The sequence below is a fragment of the Heteronotia binoei genome, chromosome 9, assembly GCF_032191835.1.
Source record: "Heteronotia binoei isolate CCM8104 ecotype False Entrance Well chromosome 9, APGP_CSIRO_Hbin_v1, whole genome shotgun sequence".
NCBI classification, from domain to species: domain Eukaryota; kingdom Metazoa; phylum Chordata; class Lepidosauria; order Squamata; family Gekkonidae; genus Heteronotia; species Heteronotia binoei.
In genome coordinates this window covers 61,229,024-61,252,226 of record NC_083231.1, presented here as the reverse complement: position 1 = coordinate 61,252,226, position 23,203 = coordinate 61,229,024, and the positions used below count along the sequence as shown (strand labels likewise).

The 23,203-nt window shown below is 43.3% G+C and overlaps 1 protein-coding gene across 3 annotated transcripts in view; it reads left to right on the top strand.

The window, feature by feature from the left end:
• HHIP (hedgehog interacting protein) overlaps window positions 1-23,203 on the top strand; it is a 132,103-nt gene that overhangs the window by 84,525 nt on the left and 24,375 nt on the right. For all 3 annotated transcript variants that reach the window (XM_060246704.1, XM_060246703.1, XM_060246702.1), the window contains exons 5-6: window positions 20,450-20,601; window positions 21,600-21,773. In XM_060246704.1, coding sequence (XP_060102687.1) covers window positions 20,450-20,601; window positions 21,600-21,773 — 326 coding nt within the window. The remainder of the gene's footprint in view (window positions 1-20,449; window positions 20,602-21,599; window positions 21,774-23,203) is intronic.

Sequence of the window (23,203 nt, the reverse complement as noted above, 5' to 3'; positions counted from 1 at the left end):
TATCAGGCATGAGTTACCTGTTTTCCAATTCTGTTCTTTCAACATTATTGAAATAATTAATGCATTTAAATTAAATATAATTACATTGTCATCCTTGATCTCCTTCTCTCTTTGCCCTGCTGGTGTAATGAATAGCTGATATTTATTTATTTAAGAAATGTTTTAACCTTTCTACCTCCTGGCACTCTAGGAAGCTTACAATATAAATCAAACAACAGTTATAAAATACATAAATGACTACCAGTAAATAAAAACCAAATGAGTCAAATGCAGCTTTAAATAAAACTATCTTCAGCTGTGTCCTGAAGACTGAAAGTGGGGACAGTCACATCTCCCTTGGGAGGTTGTTCTATAATTGTGGGGCCTGCCACTAAAAAGGCTCTCTCTTGTGTGCCCACCAGGTGAGCTACTTAATTAGTGGGACAATCAGGAGGGTCTGTCCCTGTAATCTTAATTCCCAAGGAGGAACATAGAGAAGAAGATGGTCCTTCAGATACCCCTGGCCCCAAGTTATGTAGGACCTTAAAGACAAACCTTGATATTGAGCTTAGAAAGCAGATTGGTAGACAATGTAATTGGTATGGTTTTGGGATCACATGCTCCTGATAGTTGGACCCAGAGCTTTTTGTGTAGAAAAAGCCAGCAGGAACTCATTTGCATAGATTAGGCCATACCCCCTAACACCAAGTCAGCCAGAACTGCATTCCTAGTTGATCCCAACCAGCAGTGTAGCCACAGCATTCAGCCCTAGATTCAGCTTCCAAACACTCTTCAAGTGTAGCCCCAAGTACAGCACATTGCAGTAGACTGGTCTATATGTAACTAAGGCATGGATTTCTCTGGCTGGATCTGACTGACCTAGGAATGGGCACAACTGATGTATCAGCCAAAACTGGGTGAAAACACTTCAAGCCACCACAGTCACCTGATGTGACCATTGTGGTGTTCTAAAGTGACCACTGCGTTGAGCAGCACTCTCAAGCTGCGAACCTGGCATTTCAAGGGAAGCATAACCCTACTCAAGACAGGAGATAACTCAAGTCCCTGATCTGCTTTTCTACTAATCTAGAGAACCTTTGTCTTGTTAGACTTTTTAGACCTTAATCCTGGTTAAAAAGCAGTAATGTACTGTTTGAAGACCAGAAGAACGTTTATTCCAGAGAAGGTTTTACACAAATGTTGCTGTTTGAAACTGTAATTTTGATCTCAGCATAGGATTCCAGAAGATGGCCAGGATCCAGAGAAACATGAAACTAGTTCCATGAACCCCAGAGTCCTTTAGGGTTTTTTTCCTCATATGAAAGATGGCCACTCTTCCCTTCCCATCATGGTAAACTCTTTTCAGAACCAAAGGGCATTTCCAAAGAAGTTTGTGGTGTTTGTAATGTTGCATTGAGTTCAACTGTTAAAAGGAATAAAATAATTGAAATAAAATTGGGCTTGGTGATATTTTTGCATGAGCCTAAGCAGCTTTTTGGATTCCAGCCAATGGCATTTAATAGGAAGGAAGGCAAGCAAGCAGTCTGGGCCCCTATCCAGAGATTCTTCCCCCTCCCATACATAGTTGGCACTTTCAACTTTGACAGTGATGATCGCTAGGGAGAAATGGAGATGAGGGTTCCTAGGCAGCATCAGTGTTCCCAGCTTCTCAACAGGCAATTAATCCTCTGAAACCTGTCGATGAAGCCAGTTGTTCAGCAGTGCATGTACAGAAGAAAGGATCCAGAAGGGCAACCCATGCATTTTGTTCTTGCTGGACTGGTGCAAGAAACTTCTAAAACAGTTCTGAATTTTGTTTTCTCTCTCCACTTTGTTGATAGGATAGACTAACATATAAACATTTTCCCTGCTGTCCATAAGTCATTAAGTACCTCAAACTCGAACATTAATAACTATTTGCCTCTCTATTAAAAGATATGACTTTATTATCATTCTGGTTTATATAATTTACTATTGGCTTAGCATTCTGAATTTTATCAAGGGGGTCATAGGAATCCAATTTTATATGTTATTTTAGTAACATATACCTTTTAAATTGTTGATGTGAACATTGTATAAATAGAAACTCTATAAATCTTTATTTAAATGTGCCATTTTTTAAAAAAGTATGACCTTTAAAGTCACAACAATCTGTTGCATAACTCTGCAGGGGAAGTCACATGGCTAAAACCTCATATTTCCTTAAATTTATGGTTGTTTCTTGGTGGTCCAAATCGCTTTTTTTAAGTTCTCTTTCATAGTAGTACTCTTGCTAAATTGTTTAATGTTTGCTCTAATAAAGGTCAGCACAAGTTCTTATTTAGATTTACAATGGGAAATATATAATCTCATATAGTAATGAAACCTCAAGCAATGAAGTCAGGGATTTCCAGTGTTATGTTTCATTCTAATGATGTGAAGATAATGCCTTTAGCTGCATGACCACCATATTAGCTACAGATCATAAAAGAATCTTTATGGAAACGAGAGGTCAGAAATCATGTGTTTCTTTCTCCATACAAGCATTTTCTTCATCAGCAGTATTTTGGTTGGTAGAATATGTATCATTTTTCTTTTCTGGCATCAAAAGCTGAGGGCGTATAAGCAGCCATCATCATTTGGGTTTCTACTTCTGGGCCACAGAATTAAATAAAGGAGCCTTAATCCTAGGTTTATGGCACCAATTCATAAATGCTGAGGATGGACCATTAAATAACTATCATTGCAGTTTGTAAGTACCATGATACAGGGCCATCTTAAATTATTACTCTGCACCAAGCATCCTCCCCCTATGCTGCTGCTCTCCTGCAGATTTCAGAGGGGGGCTTCAGAGGAAAGCATTTCCTGTGCAGTCAGCTTGGTTTGATGCAAGGCAGAAGGACATAAGGAAACACACATGCCTTCTCTCTCATGTTGTTGCCACCTCAGCAAGATCCAAGCTGGACTGCAGAGAAAGCACCTTCCTGTGCAGCCCATCTTGGATGGACATCTACTATCCTCCCACATTGTGCCCCTCCCCCAGTTTGGTGCCCCAAGTGGCCACTTAGATTGCTTGGGTGGGAACTGGCTTTTTTCTCTCTCGATCTGCGTGCTTTTTTCACTAAGACAGTTTCATACTTAAATTTAACCTTTGCTGTAATAAATCCAGACTTGAAAAACACTCTGAAACACAGTTTTTTGGCAAATTGGCTTACATAGGGTTTTTTTTAAGGGAGGGGCAAAAATATTGCTAAACAAATGTAGCTATTTTTTCCCTGAATGCTTTGGATCAGCTTTTTAATGAGTAGCATGGACTCTTCTTACTACTTCATTTAAGTTTAACAATGTGTTCATTGCATACATGACATTAAAATGATCAAGAATTGATTGTTCCCTCGATATGTATTTACAATGAGGTTTATTAACCCTGAAAACAGAAGTCTGCAATCAGACATTATGGAAATCAGGAAAAAATGCATCAATCACTCAGTTTGCATGCTTTGCCCTGGTTGCACAATCTTACCTTCATGGCTTGTACTGTACAAAACTACTTTGGCTTAAATGGAACCCAAGTAAATGTGTTTAGCATTGGGCCCGTTATGTTGTTAAGGCTGGATATATACGATCATTATGTTCCATTATGCTTTCATTCTCTTCCAATTATTGTTTACTTGGGTAGTATTGATAATTTAGACCAGGGATGTCAAACTCATTTGTTATGAGGGCCAGATCTGACATAAATGAGACCTTGTTGGGACGGGCCTTGTCGGGTTGGGCTGAGCCATGTCAGACCAGACTATGTGTGTACCTATTTAAGATTAGGTAGCAGCAGTGTTCCCTCTAAACTGAGTTAGCATGAGCTAGCTCACAGATTTTTAGCTTCCAGCTCACACATTTTTCTCTTAGCTCAGGAAGAATGATCCCAGAGCACACTAATTTATGTAGTAGCTCACAACTTTAATGACAGTAGCTCACAACATTAATGCCTGTAGCTCACAAAGTAGAATTTTTGTTCACAAGTCTCTGCAGCTTAGAGGGAACATTGGGTAGTAGAGATACAAATTTTATAAAGAACACAAACAAACATATTTTTTTAAAAAAACTTAAAACATGCTTAAAATGTTAGCACTTATTGGTCTTTAAGATGCTTTCTTTGTATTTCTCCCATGGGATTCAGGGAACTGGGCAAAGGAAGCTCTGGCTCTATCCTTCCTTCCCCAGGGGACTAGGAGGGGAACGAGCCTCAGCCAGTAGAAGCAAGAGAGGCTTGGCTCAATAGCTCTGCTGTGCAATTAAGAGGACTTGCCAAAGCAAGCTATTCCTCCCCCCTTCCTCCCCAAAGAAGGAGCCTCAGCCATTGGAAAAAATAGAGGTTTTGCTCTCTAGCTCCTGTGCGATTGAGCAAGCCTTGCAAAGCAAGCTGTTATGCAGAAGGAAGCAGGATATAGGAAGAAGGAAGCAGATGACAGCCAGTTGCTCAGGGGCCTGATAGGAGCCCTCTGGGGGCCTGATTTGGCCCCTGAACTGCATGTTTGACATCCCTGATTTAGACACATTGTTGCCTTCCTGGACTATTTTAGTAATTTGCAACAACATTTTAAAATATATTTAGGACAGCAAAGTTGCTCTTTGCTGAACAACATCCCCTGAATAAAGTTGAAATCTGGTCTCTTAAGACAGGAACATGAAAGCTGATTCTTCTTCAAAAAGTCAGACACATAATAAAGCAGTTATAGTTTTTCATTTACCACATGGAATCTATTGAGCCTTTTCTGTACATCTCATAATGGAGTGGAGGTATGCATGAAGGTATGTCGTACAAGCAATGTATCTCAAGAGCTTTAGTTTGCTTTTTACTGATTTCTCAGGAATTTGTCTGGAATGATGAACTATCTCAGCATATCAAGGAATGGAGCAGAAACATCATTGCGTCACCCACGAACGTGCCAGATCATTATCAATCCATTTAAGGAAAGTTGATGTTGGTGTGACAACTCAACAAATATAAACAGAAGAGATGGCTAAAGTAGATGCCAACACCACCCAGCATGTTGATAAAATGGCAGTCCTATCTCCACCAAATTTTACTGGTTCATTCTAAACTTTCTCATAACTTCCAGTGTGGTATACAGCCAATATTGTGTGGTGCAGTGGTCTTCAGGATTTCTAGACATGGAAACAATCTTTAACCATCCTCTCCATGCAGAGACTAGGAACCACTAAATTGTAAGCATGAGGCATAGCCATGTGACAAGAAGAGAAGTCAGAGTTAGGAACAACCAGATATCAATACAAGAACAATAATCACACCAGTATGCCATTTTTAGAGGGCCGAGTGTGTGTAAATCACTCTGATATCCTGCAGATGTGCCACACACTTTCAGCTATGTTCCTATGGGACCAATATTGCATGTCAGAAAGAGAAAATAAATAATTAATCTGATCCTTAATTCCTGTGCCATATTACAGAGTTCTGAAATATGTGTCAAATCAAGCATATATATGTCATTGCTTTGTTCTCAAATCAAGCATATATATGTCATTGTGTATGGGTGCATCCAAACACCCAAATACTCACATGTACATACAGAAACATAGATTGAGGAAAGATCTGAAGGAAGGTGCCCTGCACATTCAGGGTGCTTATGTCACTGCAATGTCAACATTCTTGTTGCAGTAATTTCTTGGGGAACATAAGCCAATCCATGCACTTATTGACTGATGCCTTATAATACCACTGTCATTTGTAATAATAAACATACTTTTAATTAATTTAACTAGTTAATTAATTTAAGGAAACACAGAAGGAACTAATTTTCTACATGGAAGTTTCTTAAATGCTTGTAATTGTCCATGAATTTTCATCATTTTCCCAATTTACACATGTTTGGGGGGAGGGGGGGTTGCAGAGCAATGGGAGTAAATAGGACTAGGAGAATCAACATTAGCTTGTTTTCTATACCTGGGAAAAAGTTAGAGAAACAAGGAAATACTTTTATCCTTTTAGCTACTTTTAAACCACCTAGCCCATTATTGTTTTCTCTGATGAGCAGAATTTCATGCCCAGGCCAAGGCCTTTCTCAAGCCAACTCTTCATATTTTACCTGGAGATTCTGGGAACTGGATATAGGGCCTCGTACAGGGAAATTCACATCTTCTTCCACTTCAGACCAATTCACACATTATAAAATCCACATGTGTTCAACATGGGCTTTTAATGGTGGTGTTCTAGGAAGTCCCTGGTGGGAACTTAATTCCCAGGCATGCAAGGAGAAGAGATGTAAGGCGTTTCCCTTCTGCACTGTTTTACTGACCTGAAAGGGCCCAGGGTAGCTGCTACTTGTTTGTTGGGGAACATTACATTTACTTACAGCTACATGTTAGTTTCCGCAGTGGGGCAAATAGCTATTGTCAAGATAAAATGGAGGAGAGGAGAACAATATAAGTTGATTTCAATCCCCATTGGGTAGAAAGGCAGGGTGTAAATAAACAAATAGTCTAACTCCCAGTGCACATCTGCTTTTGGTAACTAGACTTGCCAGTCCCCAGGTCTGGAGGGGAAATCTCCAGTTTTGCAGGCTCCTCCCCACCACCAGCAGCCACCGTGTGCCTTTAGATCTCAGACAGGTTTAGAAGCTTCTGTTGTGGAAGGTATGTATATGCTTTTAAATCTCAGTGAGACTGAAGCTGTGGGGGAGGGGTGAGCAGAAAGAGCCGTGTGTGTATGTGTATATGTATGTGTGTGTGTGTGTGTGTGTGAGAGAGAGAGAGAGACCAATCCCTTTGTTCGTTTTGCATTCCTTTCAGAAACTGCTTGTGTAATAAAAGGGACAGTAAACAATTAACTAGAACCTGAGTACGGGATCCACCCCCTAGGCCTTTCTAACCTTAAATTGGTTGAAATACAGTAGATTGTTATAGTCAACAACTCTGGTGAGTAAAGCTATCAGGGAGATCACAAAAGTGTGGGCATTCAAACTGTTTATTTTGGCTGCTTTGTGAGCGAGTTCACTTTCATTTTGATGGAAGTGCAGCTGCTGTGGAACCATTTTAATGCAAAAAACAGGAGGCTGTAATGAAGCCTGCACTGCACAGCTCTGTTTTTATTTCTTTATTTTTAGGGAATGGGAAAGTCTCCCAGCTCCGCCCTCAAAATCCCTAGATATTTCCTGAGTTGGACCTGGCAACCCTAGTGGTAACCATGTGCCAGACACCAGGACTTATAAACTGGCTCTGTGGTCCCCTCTAGATGGAGCCTGGCCTATTAGCCCTCCCTGTGTAAATCATGATACTATCAGTTGGAAAGTTAAAGGAAATATAATTTCTTGTGAACGGTTCATGTTTTCATGTCGTGTTGATGAGGTCTGATGGACAGGGATAATTCAGTGAGTTCACAGAATAGGGTCTAATCCTCTTGGGTCAAGGTATGTAGGTCCCCTTTCTTGTTTACTGGGGGCTGACTGTGCCCTATTGTGTTGAAGAACCATCAGTAATTAATACAATTGCAACATCATGTCAGGCACGCCCTCATGTAATGTAACAAACACACTAGTGTAATGTAGCAAACTATTTCAGGGAGGCCCTGGCAGAACCTTTCACCATATCCTAACCATTGCTTGGGGGTACAATGGGGAACAGATGAAAAGATGCATTGAAGATATTGTATTGTGGTGGGGGGAGGGGAAGATGACTTAAGTCAAGTGAGACAGAATTTATGTACTTGAAACTGTTACATTCCTTCTTAAAATAATCCCATTTGCATGGGAGCAGTGACTAAAGCACAAAGACAACTGGGCAATGAATCATCTTTGTTGATTTTCTCTGAACACTCTCTAAGGGCGTTTTCGCACTGACCTTAATCAGCAGCGACACCCCTCTTCACCGCGCAGGATCGGTGCGGATTTCGCACTAATTGCCGCGGAGCACCCGGAAGAGCCGGAAAGTCCCGCGGCTTTTGCGGTGCAAATGGAAACTGTTTTTTGGCGGTTTCCGTTTGCGCCGCAAAAGCCAAGGGGCCTTCCGGCTCTTCCGGGTGCTTCGCGGCAATTAGTGCGAAATCCGCTCCGATCCTGCGCAGTGAAGAGGGGCATCGCTGCTGATTAAGGTCAGTGCGAAAACGCCCTAAATCATTTGCATCCTTCTCAAAATGCAGGGACCAAGGTTGAACATAGGTGGGTAAGTGGGGATTAAGTAGTAATGAAAAGGATTTTGAGTCCTGTGTCTCAAACCAATCACAGTGACTGCAAGAAACTGTTTGATAAACACATCAAGCACTGGCTGCCAAAGCACAATGTTGAACATTAATAAGTGAGAGTTAGAATGTATTATGGCACCTTTCTCATTTTTAGTCTGTTCATATTAGTCATATTAGTTAATGCACTAAAGTGCTGAACATTTGTACAAATAATCAGTGTTCCTGCTTACAATAGAAATGCACCATATACCAAGGTTGCAGTAGTATCCTGCGGTGTATAGTCAGAATTTTTCATATAAAGTGGTGGTGGTGAAACAGAATGAGCTTGCTTTCAATTAACTGATCCCAACGTTTGCAGTAGGCTCGTCCATTTTGCATAAGCATTGTCAAACTTGCCATGTCCTCTTTCACACACGCACTCCGTTTTTAACTCTCTCCCTATAGAAAAGCTTTAATACACAATGGATTTCAAAGTCTTGCAGGCTCTATGTTTAGATATGTGTCAGTTTATTATTTTTAACAGTTTGAGGATATCTTAACATTGTGGTAAGATTTTTCTTTTAAAAATGCCTCAAGTTTATTTTTTTAACTCTGATGGAATTTGTGATGACTTGTTGAAATATACTGTTAATCTTTTTTTTTTTTAAATTATATTAAATGATGAAAAAGTTTGAAGGATATGTTCATACTTCTGCCCTTGAAAACTTATCTGAAGAAAGGTGGTTATTAACACAACATGCTTACAGATGAGTATAATTCTGTGGCTAAAATAGTTAAATTATACAAGACCACGTATCATTCACACATAGAGATGTAGAATTGCATTCCATGGTCCACTTGCTCTGCAGCAGCCCTGGAGTTAGGTTGCCTGGGGTTTCCTCAGAATTACAACATTTGCTGAACACAGAGATCAGTTGCCTAGGGGAACTGATGGCTTCAGAGAATGAAATCTGTGGCATCACATCCCCACTGAACTCCCCCTCCTTAAATTCCGCCCTCTCCAAGCATAGCCCCATAGTTCCAGGAATTTCCCAAGCCAGAGGTAGCAACCCCACCAGGAACAATTCTCCTGTCTACAGTGGATACACTGGGGTGAAATTGAATTAGCATGGCCCAGTTGATTTGAAGGATTTGATCTCAGTGGACTGTCAGGTCTGTAACTACAAGAACACATGGGGAATGCCACCTTAAAAATATTCCATACCCTACCTCTGAAAAAGAAAACTAGATATTTATTATACAATATAAGGGGGAAAGTTCAAGCTTTTTTTTTAACCAATTGTGGAGGAAGGAACAGGGATGGAAAAACTGCAAATTGGCTCTGGAGTTGTCAATTAACCGCATATTAACTGAATGAATTCTTGTTTGCTCTGTTACATAATCTTTTTGCCCAGTGCTTCTTCCTTGCTTGCTTCTCTCCTGTTTAATGTCAGCAAAAACAAGTGACAACACTGGACAGAAAGTCTAAGTGAGATTTATACTATTTTGGGGTTGCCTTCTCTTCCTGCAGTGAGAGATGCACCTCAAAAATAACTGGGAAGGGAATCAAAAGCAGGAAAAGAAGGCCTGGTTTCACTCAGCCAGGTATCTGTTTTGAATCATGAGTCACAAAACCCATGTTGCAGCACCTTACTTGTGAGAAAAAGGTGTTCCTCTGAGCATGCGTAAAATACCTTTACACCCCAGCAAATCCCCACTGTCAATCCCCACCCCCATTGCCTTCAAAACCCTATATTAGGGATGGAAAAGTCAAAATACTCAGGCAGAGTTAAACCCCATAACTTAATACAATAAAAGAATTAGGTGACTACAGAAATGTAATGCGAGCATAATACTGTGGTAGCCTCAAGCCAGAGGTGTCAAACTCATTTGTTTTGAGCAACAGATCTGACATAAGTGTCATGGCTGGCCCATATGTGCCATAAAATGTAACGTGAGGTACCAGAAATCTAAACTTTATAAAGGTGATTTAAGATGTCAAATGGCAATAACAGGTGAATGACAATAGCAGACTTGATTGGATTAGGTGTGATATGCAGAGGGGTAGTAGGCATGGAAATACCAGCATTGTTAATGAGACAGGAAACCTAGGTCTCATATCTGTCTAGGAGGATCCAAAGAATAAATGGACATAAGTCTGACATTAGAAACCACAACATTCAGTTGCTCACCTAAAAATAGCTGTGCTCTTACAAAGGAATTTCAAAGGGAGATTAGAAAGAGAGACTACTGAGTTGCAATGCAAATAATTCACCAGTTCTCCCTAGGAGGCGGAGGACATCTTGTCCATCTTAGGTGTTTTCCCACCGTCCAATCAGGGAGGCAGGATTCAAAAAAACTTCTTCCTCTTCCTGTTGGCTGTGGGAACCACCCCTCAGTTCTTTTCCTGCCTCGACAGGGAGAGCATGTGCTAGGATAGGTTCCTATCCTTTCCTGCTTACCTTTTTACCCTTTCTCTCTCTAGCCTAGTAGATTTCTTCCTCACCTTGTCCTTTGCCTTACCTGATTGTTTTCTTAACCAACTTGCTGCCTCTGATCCCTCCTCTAAGCCTCCCTCCCTCTTCCACCTTCTTCCCCTCAACGAAGAGGAGCGGCGCGCCGGCGGCCCGAGCTGTGTACTTTCAAGCCGCGGCGCGAAGAGAGAGAGGTCAGCTGATGGCGCGCAGAGCGAGGGACGCCTTCTTGATGGACGACTCGGCCCCCAGCGCTCTGCGCGGGGCCGAAAGGCCGCCTTCCGGAGCCGGCATGACCGCGGGGCTTGCCACGGCTGCCGGCAACGTGCCCTGTAGGGGCAGAAGAGGAGCGGAGAACGAGCGCAGGCGGCGCTGGTCGTCGTCGGCAGCGGAGGAGGCCTCCTCCTCAGAATGCCGATCTGGCCCCGATGGCCATTCCGAGAAGCGCAGGAAGGCGCATAAGGACGGCGACCAGCAGCTGGGCAGTCTGCAGAGACGGGGACCGGCGGATGCCACCCTCCAGGCGGGAGACTTCGATCTCCACGAGGCCCAGGCACACCAGGAAGCTGCACAGACCAGCCAGCCCCGGGCGGGCTTGGGTAACGTACCCACTATGGGACCCTCTTTATTTGCTGATTTTTTAGAGTCGATAAGACAGACAGTGGGTGCTGCAGTGGAAGCAGCCACCCATAGGAGACGAAGGCCCTCTAGCCCACGTCCCCCCTCCAGATCTCCATCGCCTAAGAGGCCCAGGGTCCAAGACCACTACCCTAGGGCCACCAGGGGTTATTTAGTCAATGATCCTCTGGAAGGTGAGAGATCCCAGTATGGGGATCAGTCGGAGGAGTCAGAAGAGGGAGAACGGGAGGAGGGCGAATTTCTTTCTGATGAGGAGATAGAAGGTGCGTCTGTGCCAGAACCCTCCTCACGTTTCTTCAGGGCGGAAGAATTCCAGCCTCTTCTGGCCAAGGTGTTAGCTGCCCTGGACCTCCAGGCGGCCCCTGAGGAACAGGAGGCTCCCAGTTCTCTGACCAACCCCAAGAACAAGTCTGAGGGGAACTCAGAGTTTTTTCCAAAGTATCGTTCTCCTGACAGGGCCTTCCCCTTCCCAGTATTTTTCGAGCGCCAACTGAAAGCAGAGTGGGCCAAGCCAAGTGCCAGCAGGCAGGTTCCCAACTCTGTCAGGAAGTTGTATGAGCTGCCCACCTTTGCCAATGATATGCTACAGGTACCCCTGGTAGATGCGCCGGTGGCAGCTTTACAGTCCCATGGGTTGCTAGCAGAGGACGGCCAGGGGTCCGTTCGGGACAGCTGGGACAGAAAAATTGACCTGGCCGTGAAGAGGACACACGAGGCTACGGCCTTTGCCATTAAGGCTGCTGCTGCTAACTCCATAGTATCTAGAGCAGCCATAGTGTGGATAAGGCGTCTTTCACAGCTTCTACCAGACGCAGATAAAAAGATCCTTGAGGGCACCAGCAGACTCCTGCGGGCAGCTGAATTCTCAGCAGATGCTTCCCTGGACGCCCTTACCTTCTCTGCCAGAGCTATGGCGTCCAACGCCGTGACAAGAAGGGGCCTGTGGCTTAGGGCCTGGCCGGCCGACATACACTCAAAATCAATCGTGTCAGCCTACCCTTTTCAAGGAGAGAAGTTATTCGGAGACGCCCTGGAAAAGATCCTCGTGGAGACACGGGACAAAAAGAAAGCTATGCCCAAGTTCCTCAGACGTCCAGACAGACGAGGATTTGGACCTAGTTCCTTTCGGACCTCCTCCAGCGCCCCAAAGCCCAAGCAAGAGTTTAGAAAAGCAGCCTGGGGTCAACCCAAGCAGAATTTCCGTAAGGGCTTCTCCAACCCCAGATTCCACAGAAACCAGCCCGAGAGATCGGACAAGTTTGAGAGGGGCTCCAAGCCCAATAAAGCATGACTGGGAGCGCATCCCAGTAGGGGGCCGCCTGCTACACTTCCATCAGGCCTGGGCGGAGTCGCAGGCGGACTCTTGGACTCTAGAAATTGTATCTCAGGGCTACCCGATAGAGTTCAGGCGCACCCCCCCAGATCGCTTCATCATCTCCCCCCTTCGCTTGAACCCAGAGCGGAGGGAGGTCACCTTCAAAGCTATACGCCACCTTCTGGATATTGCTGCAATAGAACAAGTTCCTACGAAGCAGAAATATCTAGGTGTTTATTCTATCTTCTTCACAGTTCCCAAAAAGAATGGGGACTGGAGGGCAATTCTGGACTTAAAATTTCTGAACAGGAATATCAAGCTACGCCGCTTCAGGATGGAATCCATCAAGTCAATAACAGAGGCCCTGAGTCACGGGGACTACATGGCTTCGCTGGACCTGACAGAGGCCTACCTTCATATTCCGATTCTACCTGCCCATCGCAAATTCCTACGTTTCTGCGTGAACGGACGTCACTACCAGTTCAGAGCCCTGCCCTTCGGCCTGGCAACGGCCCCACGGGTGTTCACCAAGGTGTTGGTGAACCTGATCGCCCTCCTCAGGCAGAGAGGCATACACGTTCACCCGTACCTCGACGACCTGTTACTAAGATCCTCGTCGAGGAGGAATGCAGAGCAGGACGTCCGGAGTACCATCAACTGCCTTCAGCAACACGGTTTCCTAATCAATCTGGACAAGAGCCACTTGCGGCCAACCCAGAGACTGGAGCACCTGGGCATGATAATCGACACGAACCTGAGATCCATCTTCCTCCCAGAAGCCAAGATCTTGAAGACCGTGACGCTCGTGCGACAGGTGATTCAAGAGCCGGCATCGACGCTCCAGATGCTGGCAAAACTCATGGGCCTTCTAATTTCAAACCTAGAGGCCTTGCAATGGGGACGCCATCACACCAGGCAACTGCAGATGTTTCTACGTCCCTACCAGCTTCAAATCATGGAGAGAAGCTCCATATCACTGACGTTGCCCATGGGGGTAAAGGAGAGCCTGATGTGGTGGACCAAGGCCAGCAACCTGCGTCAGGGGAGAATCTTCTTCGCAGAGGGAGAGTTGCAACTGTTCTCGGACGCCAGCCTATCGGGTTGGGGGGCAACCCTAAACGAGACACCCACACAGGGTCGGTGGACGCCCAAGGAATCGAACCTGCCAATCAACCTCTTGGAGCTTCGGGCAATCCGGCTAGCCTTGCTTCACTTCCAGGACCAAGTATCTGGACAGCATGTCCTGATACGAACAGACAACATAGCAGCGAAAGCCTACATAAACAATCAAGGGGGATCCAGGTCCAGCTCCCTCTACAGGGAGGCCGAGAAGCTGTTCAAATGGGCGGAGTGCCACCTGAAGTCGATAAGAGCGGAACACATCAAAGGGACGTGCAACGTCAAGGCAGACTGGCTCAGCCGGGAAAACATCCAGGCGGGAGAGTGGTCTCTCAACAAGTCTCTGTTCCTGAAGATAGCGGAGCATTTTGGATCTCCAGCACTGGACCTATTCGCATCTCATCAAAACCACCAACTTCCCCGATTCTTCACAAGGTACTTCCACAGTCAGGCGGAGGCCACAGACGCGCTAACATCCCCGTGGCCCCAAGATCTGCTGTATGCCTTCCCTCCAATTCCAGTCATTCCGAGGTTACTCAGAAAGATCAGGACACTGGGGGCCGAGGTCATCTTGGTTGCACCCTGGTGGCCTCGACGTCCCTGGTTTTCTTCAATCCAACAGATGGCCATGGAGGAACCACTCCATTTACCGACCTGGCCAGACATGCTGCTGCAAGGGCCTGTGTGGCACCCTCACCCAGAATGGCTGAGATTGACCGCGTGGGGGTTGAGAGGAGATCGCTATTAGATCTAGGGTATACTAGTGAGGTGACCGGCACCATACTAGCTTCTAGAAAAGAATCCACCACGCGGATCTATAACATGTCTTGGAAGGCCTTCCACAGGTGGTGCCGGAGGAAGAAGGTGGACCCCTTACGTCCTTCTGTCCCTAAGGTCCTCCAATTCCTTCAGGACGGTCTGCAGTCAGGCCTGAGGCCAGCCACCCTCAGGCGACAGATCGCAGCTCTGTCCTCAGTGCTGCAACAGGTGGAGGGCACGAGCCTGCCGTCCCACCCTCACATCCGACGGTTCCTTAGAGGGGCCTCCTTGAGCTCGCCGCCTCAATCTCACCGTTTTCCGACCTGGAGACTGAACCCGGTGCTGTCAGCCCTAACAGGTCCGCCCTTCGAGCCACTCATGTCTGTGCCCCTTAGGATGATGCGCATGAAGACGATCTTCCTGGTGGCAATAACGTCAGCCAGAAGGGTTTCCGAAATCGGAGCCCTGTCGGCAAAAAAGGAGCTATGCGTATTCCACAAGGACAAAGTGGTCCTCTACCTGGACCCTACCTTCCAACCTAAGGTCTCATCTAAATTCCACCAAAGTCAAGAAATCAACTTACCTTCCTTCTGTCCGGATCCCAAGCACCCGAAGGAACGCACGTGGCACACGCTGGACGTACGCAGGGCAATCAAGATCTACCTGATCAGAACAGAACCTCTACGTAAGACGGACTCCTTGTTCATCAACGTGACGGCACCCAGATTGGGCCTGAAGATGTCCAAGTCTGCCATTAGTTACGCCATCAAACAGTGTATAACAGAGGCGTACAAGACATTACGTCTCGAGATTCCACCAGGAATCACGGCACACTCGACCAGAAGCGCAGCCACCAACGCAGCCTTCAACAGGAACGCCTCAGTTGAGGAGGTGTGTAAGGCGGCTACGTGGTCCTCTATCTCCACTTTCGTGCGACACTACAAACTGAATACCTACGCATCGGCGGACGCGGCCTTTGGTAGACGAATCCTGCAACATGTCCTACCTGAGTAGGGCGACCCCACCCTAATTGACCTACTGCTCTAGGAGCACCCAAGATGTCCTCCGCCTCCTAGGGAGAACGACCCTTGGCACTTACCGTGAGGGGTCCTTCTCCTAGGAGGTCAGGAGGACATCTTGCCCTCCCGTCTATCGCCCTACCTCGGGCAACCTATACTCTATGTTTTCTGTCTTCGTCAACCTAAGCCTCTCACACCACTGTCTGTTGCCCGTTTGGCCTGTTTCTTGTTTCTCATTTCTCTGTCTGCTTAGGACCTGCCTCTTCTAGCCAGTCTATTAGACCTGAGGCTGAGGCCGTCGGCAGACGGTTAGTTATGTATGTTAGAAGTTTCTTGTTTTTCTAGATCAATTATATACATACTGCTGCTCGGAGTCACCCGAACTGAGGGGTGGTTCCCACAGCCAACAGGAAGAGGAAGAAGTTTTTTTGAATCCTGCCTCCCTGATTGGACGGTGGGAAAACACCTAAGATGGACAAGATGTCCTCCTGACCTCCTAGGAGAAGGACCCCTCACGGTAAGTGCCAAGGGTCGTTCTGTCTCAAGAAACTGAGCTGACAGATTGCTCTTAGCTCTTTCCTCAGTTGATGTCCAAATGAACTCGTCCAGAACTAACTCAGAACTAAAGGTGATTTTCCCCCGCTGCTAGCCTCCTTCCAGTCGATACATTCTGTATCCATGGAAGTGGTTCAGCCAGTCATAGTGAGCTTTGCCACTCACCCAGGCTAACTGCTTTAGTCCCTCAACTCCTTCTGCTGTTAGGCAGACCAACAAGGAGAGGGAGGAAATGTGGGGGGTGGGGGTAGAAATAACCATCATATCATTTCTGGGGCAAACCCAGAAGTTACTCAACAGTGTGACGTCATTTCTGGATTCTTCCTGGAAATGGCAACACACTGTTTATGTAAAAGTACCCCACTATGTCTCCATCTCTCCAGTCTACCACTAGGTACCAGGCAAACCTGTTCCCCATCTTCTTGTTGTATCTTAGCATATGTAGGCCAAGTGACATTATTATGTTGATGCAGTATAACCCAAATCATAAAAACAAAAATGTAACCTGAAAAGCTACTTTGCAAATAGATATAAGAAGCTGATTTGTGCTGAGTTTATGGATGGAGATGCATGACTGTCATGGGCCCAGAAGATCATAGAAGAAGGCCTGTAGTTAACTATTTATATGACAAACATGGTTAGAGTTTGAGCAAGTAGCCTGGAAAAACAATTGTGTGGGTTCATACAGATCACAGTTTCATTACACTTTTGTCAGGTGAAAGAAAATGTAGTTTGCATTCTAAACAGACTTGATTTGCTGATAGTTTTACTGATGGAAAATTAAAGTGAATAGTTTTACTGATGGTAAATTAAACTGAATGTGGATTTAATTTTTAATTTAATTTAATTTAAATTTTGGATTTATATCCCACCCTATCCCGCAAGTGGGCTCAGGGTGGCTTACAACAGCAAATTTCAAAACATCAAGATTACCATCATAAAACAGATAATATAAATCGAAGGTAATACATCATAAAATAGATAACATCAAAGCCAATACAATATCTCAGACACAGGCGGCAAAACCACAAAACAGCGTATAGGCTGAATGGGTCAACATTTTTTTCTGCTATTTCAAATAATAATTTAATTTTAAAAAAAAACTGCATTCACGGGGCTTTTAAATGATTCAAAGTAATTAGCTGATCAGCTGAGGATACCAAAAGTTTATTATTTTAATTACTAAAAATACATATAGTACATATGTTATTAATACAGATTAGAACACCATACAAAGCAGGCCTTGCCTTTTAATAATTTTCATGATGACATTCTTTGGATGAGAAGAGCTGGGAATCACAAGGAAACAAATATGAATAAAATATACATGATGAATAAACACAAGGGTTCATGTGTAATACACACCCCAACTTGGTAAGTTTGGAGTATCATGGTTCAGGTAATTGGTGTTCCAGCGTTCTTTCTTTTGGGAAACTGAAAGCAGCATCTCATAGCAACTTGGAAGCAGCTGTGTGCTGGTTTTGTTTATGAACTGAGAAAGAGGATGGATGTTTTACCAAAGCTTTCATCCAGGATGTTGCTAATTGGAGGAGTACTTATGCTGGCATTGAAAGTACAATGTAATAGACTGTGGCTGAGATCCAAAAGATTGTACAGGAAATGTAATGGAGTTTCTAAGAGGTTTTTTTCTGAAAGCAGCCCTCTCTGCTGTCAGACAAGCTACACTCAAACTGTGGATGTTTGGGAGTGGTCTTTGATACTGGACTCTGATGTACAATATGAAGTTAAAAAATCCTGGGGGAGAGATATTAATAACCAGGGAAACCCCAGGCATATTCATGGAAGTGCTTCCATGTTCCAGAGATCCTAGTCTTTACATTTGAAATCTGTTACCAGTGTTATTTAAAAATATAGCAGATGGGTTAATATTCTGTAAAATGTATTTAACAACATTTGAAGCTGCCTTAGAGATTGCTGGTTGTCAAGCTCAGCATTGTCTAGTTGGACTGGCAATTGTCTTACACAGTCTTTCCCAACATCTGTTGTATGAGATCTCTTAGTGGGGATGCTGTGGGCTGTACCTCTTTCTGCATGCAACATATGTGCTGTACAACTGAGCTATACTTTCTCCTGCACAATGTAGCTAGTGTTCCACAAGCTACAACCTGGAGTTGCATAAAGTATATTGAGTACAATTCAGCCAAAACTTAGTACTTCTAAGAACTATTGATATCCATGCATAATGGGTTATATATCCTGCCACTGAGAGAATGGGATATTTCCTCATATTCCCTTTCCCCCATCTGCTTTTCATGATCCTGTAAGGGTGTTGATGAGAGAAGGAAGCCACATGGGTTGGAGGTGGCTGCAGTAATGACAGGAACTGCTTAAGATCTCCCTATTCTGTCAGTGGATCAGCGGTATCTTATACCAGCTGTATCAAAGGATGTATGGAAGGAGTGGAGGCAACTGATACCACCAACTGCAGAATTGGAGTTTGTTTTTAGACTGTTATATTGTTTTTAGATTGTATATTGTTTTATTATATATATCTGATTTTAACCTTGTATTATTGATTGCTGTTACCCGCTCAGAGCCCATTCGGGAAAGGGCGGGCTATAAATTGAAAATAATAGATAGATAGATAGATAGATAGATAGATAGATAGATAGATAGATAGATAGATAGATAGATAGATAGATAGATAGATAGATAGATAGATAGATAGATAGATAGATAGATAGATAGATAGATAGATAGATAGATTTCAACCCAGTATGATTTATTCTTTCATATTAAAATCAATGGGAGTTGAATGAGCAACTTTGGCTAGATTCTACCTCATGCTTCATTTCATATAAATTCAGAATGGTTCAGCCTTTTCTGTTAAATGTATTACTACAGTTGAACTAGGAATAACCGAAATTAACCTGAACTTTGGGAATAGAAAAGGCTAGTCAGTTAAGTGTGTTCCCTCTAAGTTGAGTTAGCATGAGCTAGCTCACAGATTTTTAGCCTCCAGCTCACACATTTTTGTCTTAGCTCAGGAAGGATAACCCCATAGCACACTAATTTATGCAGTAGCTCACAACTTTAATGACAGTGGCTCACAAAGTAGAATTTTTGCTCACAAGACTGCAGCTTAGAGGGAACATTGTCAGTTAAGTGTTTCTTTGTCCAGCAAGTGCTCAATTAATTCAAAGGCATAAAAATGTTTTGTAAGGGTAAAAAACCTACAGAGGCTACCAGGAATTAAGCATTCTTGATCCCATCAGTGGTTGCAGTTCTGCATGTCCTAACTTGGAAGTTCACTTCATTGAAATCTCTGGGACAAACCTGAGTAAATAGGTTTGGAACTAGGTTGTCTGTGATGGATTGTGGCCAGAACAACATGTAAAGTGCACTATTGTAAAAATAGCCTATTTCCAGGCCTTAGCTTTTCACTAAAGTATTGCAAAAATTTCCAGTGATAACAAACACACGTAATAGTTTACTGTACTGTACTTCTGTTCAGTTCCTGAGCTTAATTTCTGCTATTATTTTGTATTTATATATGAATCTGTTGTATAACAGTCAATAATCAGGATGCTCTTTCTGTTGAAGAATGCATTTATGGCATTCTGTTTTGGGGTGCATTATTTTTTTTGCACATTAGGACTCTCACCTCTTATTTTGTGGTCTTTTCTGCATTCTGTTGCTGGCATTTGTATTGTCACAGTCCATGAAATTGATGCTAAACACATAACTATACTAATCTGTGTGGCAAACCTAAATAATGAAAGAAAGATGTTTGGTTATTTTCTATTTTTGTTTTTTGAAATAATAAAAACCTTTGCACTGTGGGCCCCCATGCAAAAAAATGATGCTTTCAGGCAGTGAGATTGGAGGCAGCTTATTACCTACTACAGTATGCTAGCAATGATGAACAGACCACCATCGTTGTGACAAGTGATGTAGCTGCCTCCAGGGTAAAACAAAGGCTTACATATTATACAAGCAATTTAACTGTTTTCTAAACATATTGCCAAGACAGTGGGAGTTGGCACTGTGTTTTAGGACTTGGATACTTGGGTTTGAAGTGACTGCTGATTATAGACCTTTTTTATTTGCCTTCTGCACACAAGCAACCTAGTAATCCAGCAAAGAATTCTTCACAGCACTTAAACTTGTCTTCATGGCTTCCCAAAGATTACACTCACAAATCACTCCATAAAAGCTGAGTAAGGAGGCTTGTGTACCGATAGCTTCACAAAACAATTGTCCTATTCCAACTCTGAAGGACTCCCCCTCCCCAATCCAAATGAAATGTTTTATAATCCTTTTTTGTGCTGTAGTCAGAAAAGGAAGAAAGGAAGGAAGAAAGGAGCTGGGTAAAGATTACCCAAAAGAAAGAAAGAAACTTTTGGAGGTTCCCTCTTAAGCACAATGCAGAATATAATTAACTTCACAATTCTTTGTGTTTTTCATTTGACTGCAGGGTGGAGATGAAAGAGGGCTGTTAAGCCTGGCATTCCATCCCACTTACAAAAAAAATGGAAAGCTGTATGTGTCTTATACCACCAACCAAGAGCGATGGGCTATTGGGCCTCATGACCATATTCTTCGGGTTGTAGAATACACAGTATCCAGGTATGATCTTTATGTACAATTTCTACAATGATTTTCATCGTTTAGTTAGCAAATACATACTTTATTTGCTGGGTACCATCCCAAGTCCCAAACCCCAGACCTCACCTTCCTTCTTTTCCATATCATGCTGTTAAACATGGGTCCTCCTGATTTAGAGGATGCTTTAAGTATGCATCAGTCATAATTTTAGAGACCAGCAGTACATTACTTTGTGGCCTTTTGTACATTTTAAAAATTAAAATTATTTCATAATTGTGCATATTTTTCCTGAATTGTGCACAATCATACATGTGTGGTAACAAATTTTGGCTCTTCGAAGAGTCATACATTTTTGGAATGAAGTTGGTTGCTTTTTGGCTAACAAACTGGAGCACATTCAGAGGGTTGGCTGGTCAATATTCTCTCGCTGTATAATATCATGACATTTGAGCAACAGAAACAGTTTCAAGAGTTATGGTAGTTGCTTATGGTTGTACAGTACTGGCCCATAAGCTTTTCCTATTTGCCTTCGGTGGAAAAATATGGAGAGCTGGTACTCATACTGCATGTGATTGATTACTGTTATCTCAAGCTGCATAAGCCTTTAATGAGATCCTTCCAGAAAGTGGTTTAATTATATTTCTCTCTAACTTCTCTCAGTGCCTGCTTTATGTCATCACCATACAACTGTGATAATGTGTGTGTGGAGGGGGAGAATACTTGAAGTACTAAAACCCTTGTCACAAGACATCTGGTACTACATACAGGGAAGACAAGAAAACAATATAAAGTTCACTTAGGTCTTTTGGGTCTGTTACTGTGCCTTCAAGAAACATCATCTTCCAGCTCAAATTAATGGCAGATAGCATAGCCTAAGTATTATACTTAGTGACCCAGTAGTTTTTGTAGCAACAGCTACTCATGAACCTTCCATTCCTTTCGATGTGGAACAGAGAAAAACTATGATCAGAACTATGTTACTGAGATTAATTCTGATTTTTATGTGTTGTACGTTGCAGAAAAAACCCACATCAGGTTGATATGAGAACAGCAAGAGTTTTTCTAGAAGTAGCTGAGCTACACAGAAAACATCTTGGAGGACAACTGTTGTTTGGCCCTGATGGATTTTTATACATATTCCTTGGTGATGGAATGATTACTATTGATGATATGGAAGAGATGGATGGTTTAAGGTACAAAAATACCTGTGGTTTTAACTTTCTCCATCATTTGTGTCCATAGAAAATAACTGAAGCTATAGTGTTGTCTGGCCAATAACAAAGTCAGTATTTATAAAAAGAACCAAACCCTACTCACTATATTTACCACATTCACATTCTAGTGATCTCACTGAATGAGTTAATTGACCCAAATTTACAGTTGCCTAACCCAACTCAGGAAATATCTGGGGACTTTAGGGAGGAGCCAGGAGACTTGGGGGGTGGAGCCATGAGACTTTCTCATTCTCTAAATAAATTAATAAAAATACAGCAGAGCACTTCCCCTGAATACAGTCTCCATTTCCACATCCTCTTTTTTTTGCCTACCCTGGCATCTGCGCTTCATCTAAATGAAACTGAAAGTTGTCATACCCCTACAAGTCCCTTTGTTGGGCTTTGGAAGCATTTCCAAGCATGACTTTTTAAAGAGTCATGTACACACACTCGCAAGCCAGCCAAACTTAACAGTTTGTAAGCCCAGACTTTTGTTATCTCGCTGGGGCAATTTACTCACAGGAGTTGTTGAATATAACAATCTGCTATATTTCAACCAGCTTCTTCAGAGAGGAACAGGAAAGTTTTCCTCCATCCCATAACCAGAGATCAGTTCCCCAGGAGAAAGTGTCTGATTTGAAAGGTGAACTGTATGGCATTATTCACTGAGGTCCCTCCCCAAACCCCACAAATCTACTCCCCAAATCCCAATAACTTTTCCAACCCAGAGTTGGCAATGCTAGGGTAGCCTCTGCTCAAACTAGAATAAGTCTTGTTAGTCTTTAAGGAGCCACTGGATGTCTGTTTTATTTTGCTTTAACAAACTAGCATGGCTACCCCTCTGGAATTATCGTAGGACCAAAACAGACAAGAGGCCAAGTGTCCAAATGTGGGACCTTCCATTTTTTAAAAGGTGATCAGCAGTTTGAGGCCATAAAGGCTGAGGAAGGGCTGCACAGTGAGAGAGCGTTCAACCACTTAACTCCCATGCCTCTTCCACAGTTTAAAATGTCCCATGCAAAGCCTGAATTCACTGTGTGCACTCGGGCTCTTGTGTCTATGATTTCCTCCACACAGCATGAATTGCAGCTTTGGATGCGCAGTTTAAATTGTGAAAGAGGCATGGCAGAAAAGAGTTATCCTCTCATCCATTGACTTTTCCCCTGTCATCAGATCAGCTGCCTGTGACTGTTATTTGGCTTTTTAAAAAAGACCTTAATCATGGATCTTTTGCCTCCCATCTGGCTTGGCCCTTGAACTCATCAAAATCTCAGTAATTCGAGTCCCTAGGTGTCGTCTCACTACACATCTCATACATTTAGCACATCTTTATAGAAGGAAGTGCTGTATTACACTTAACAGATTTCTCCTTTGCTGAGTGATTTTCTAGAGCTCTTTGATACTATATG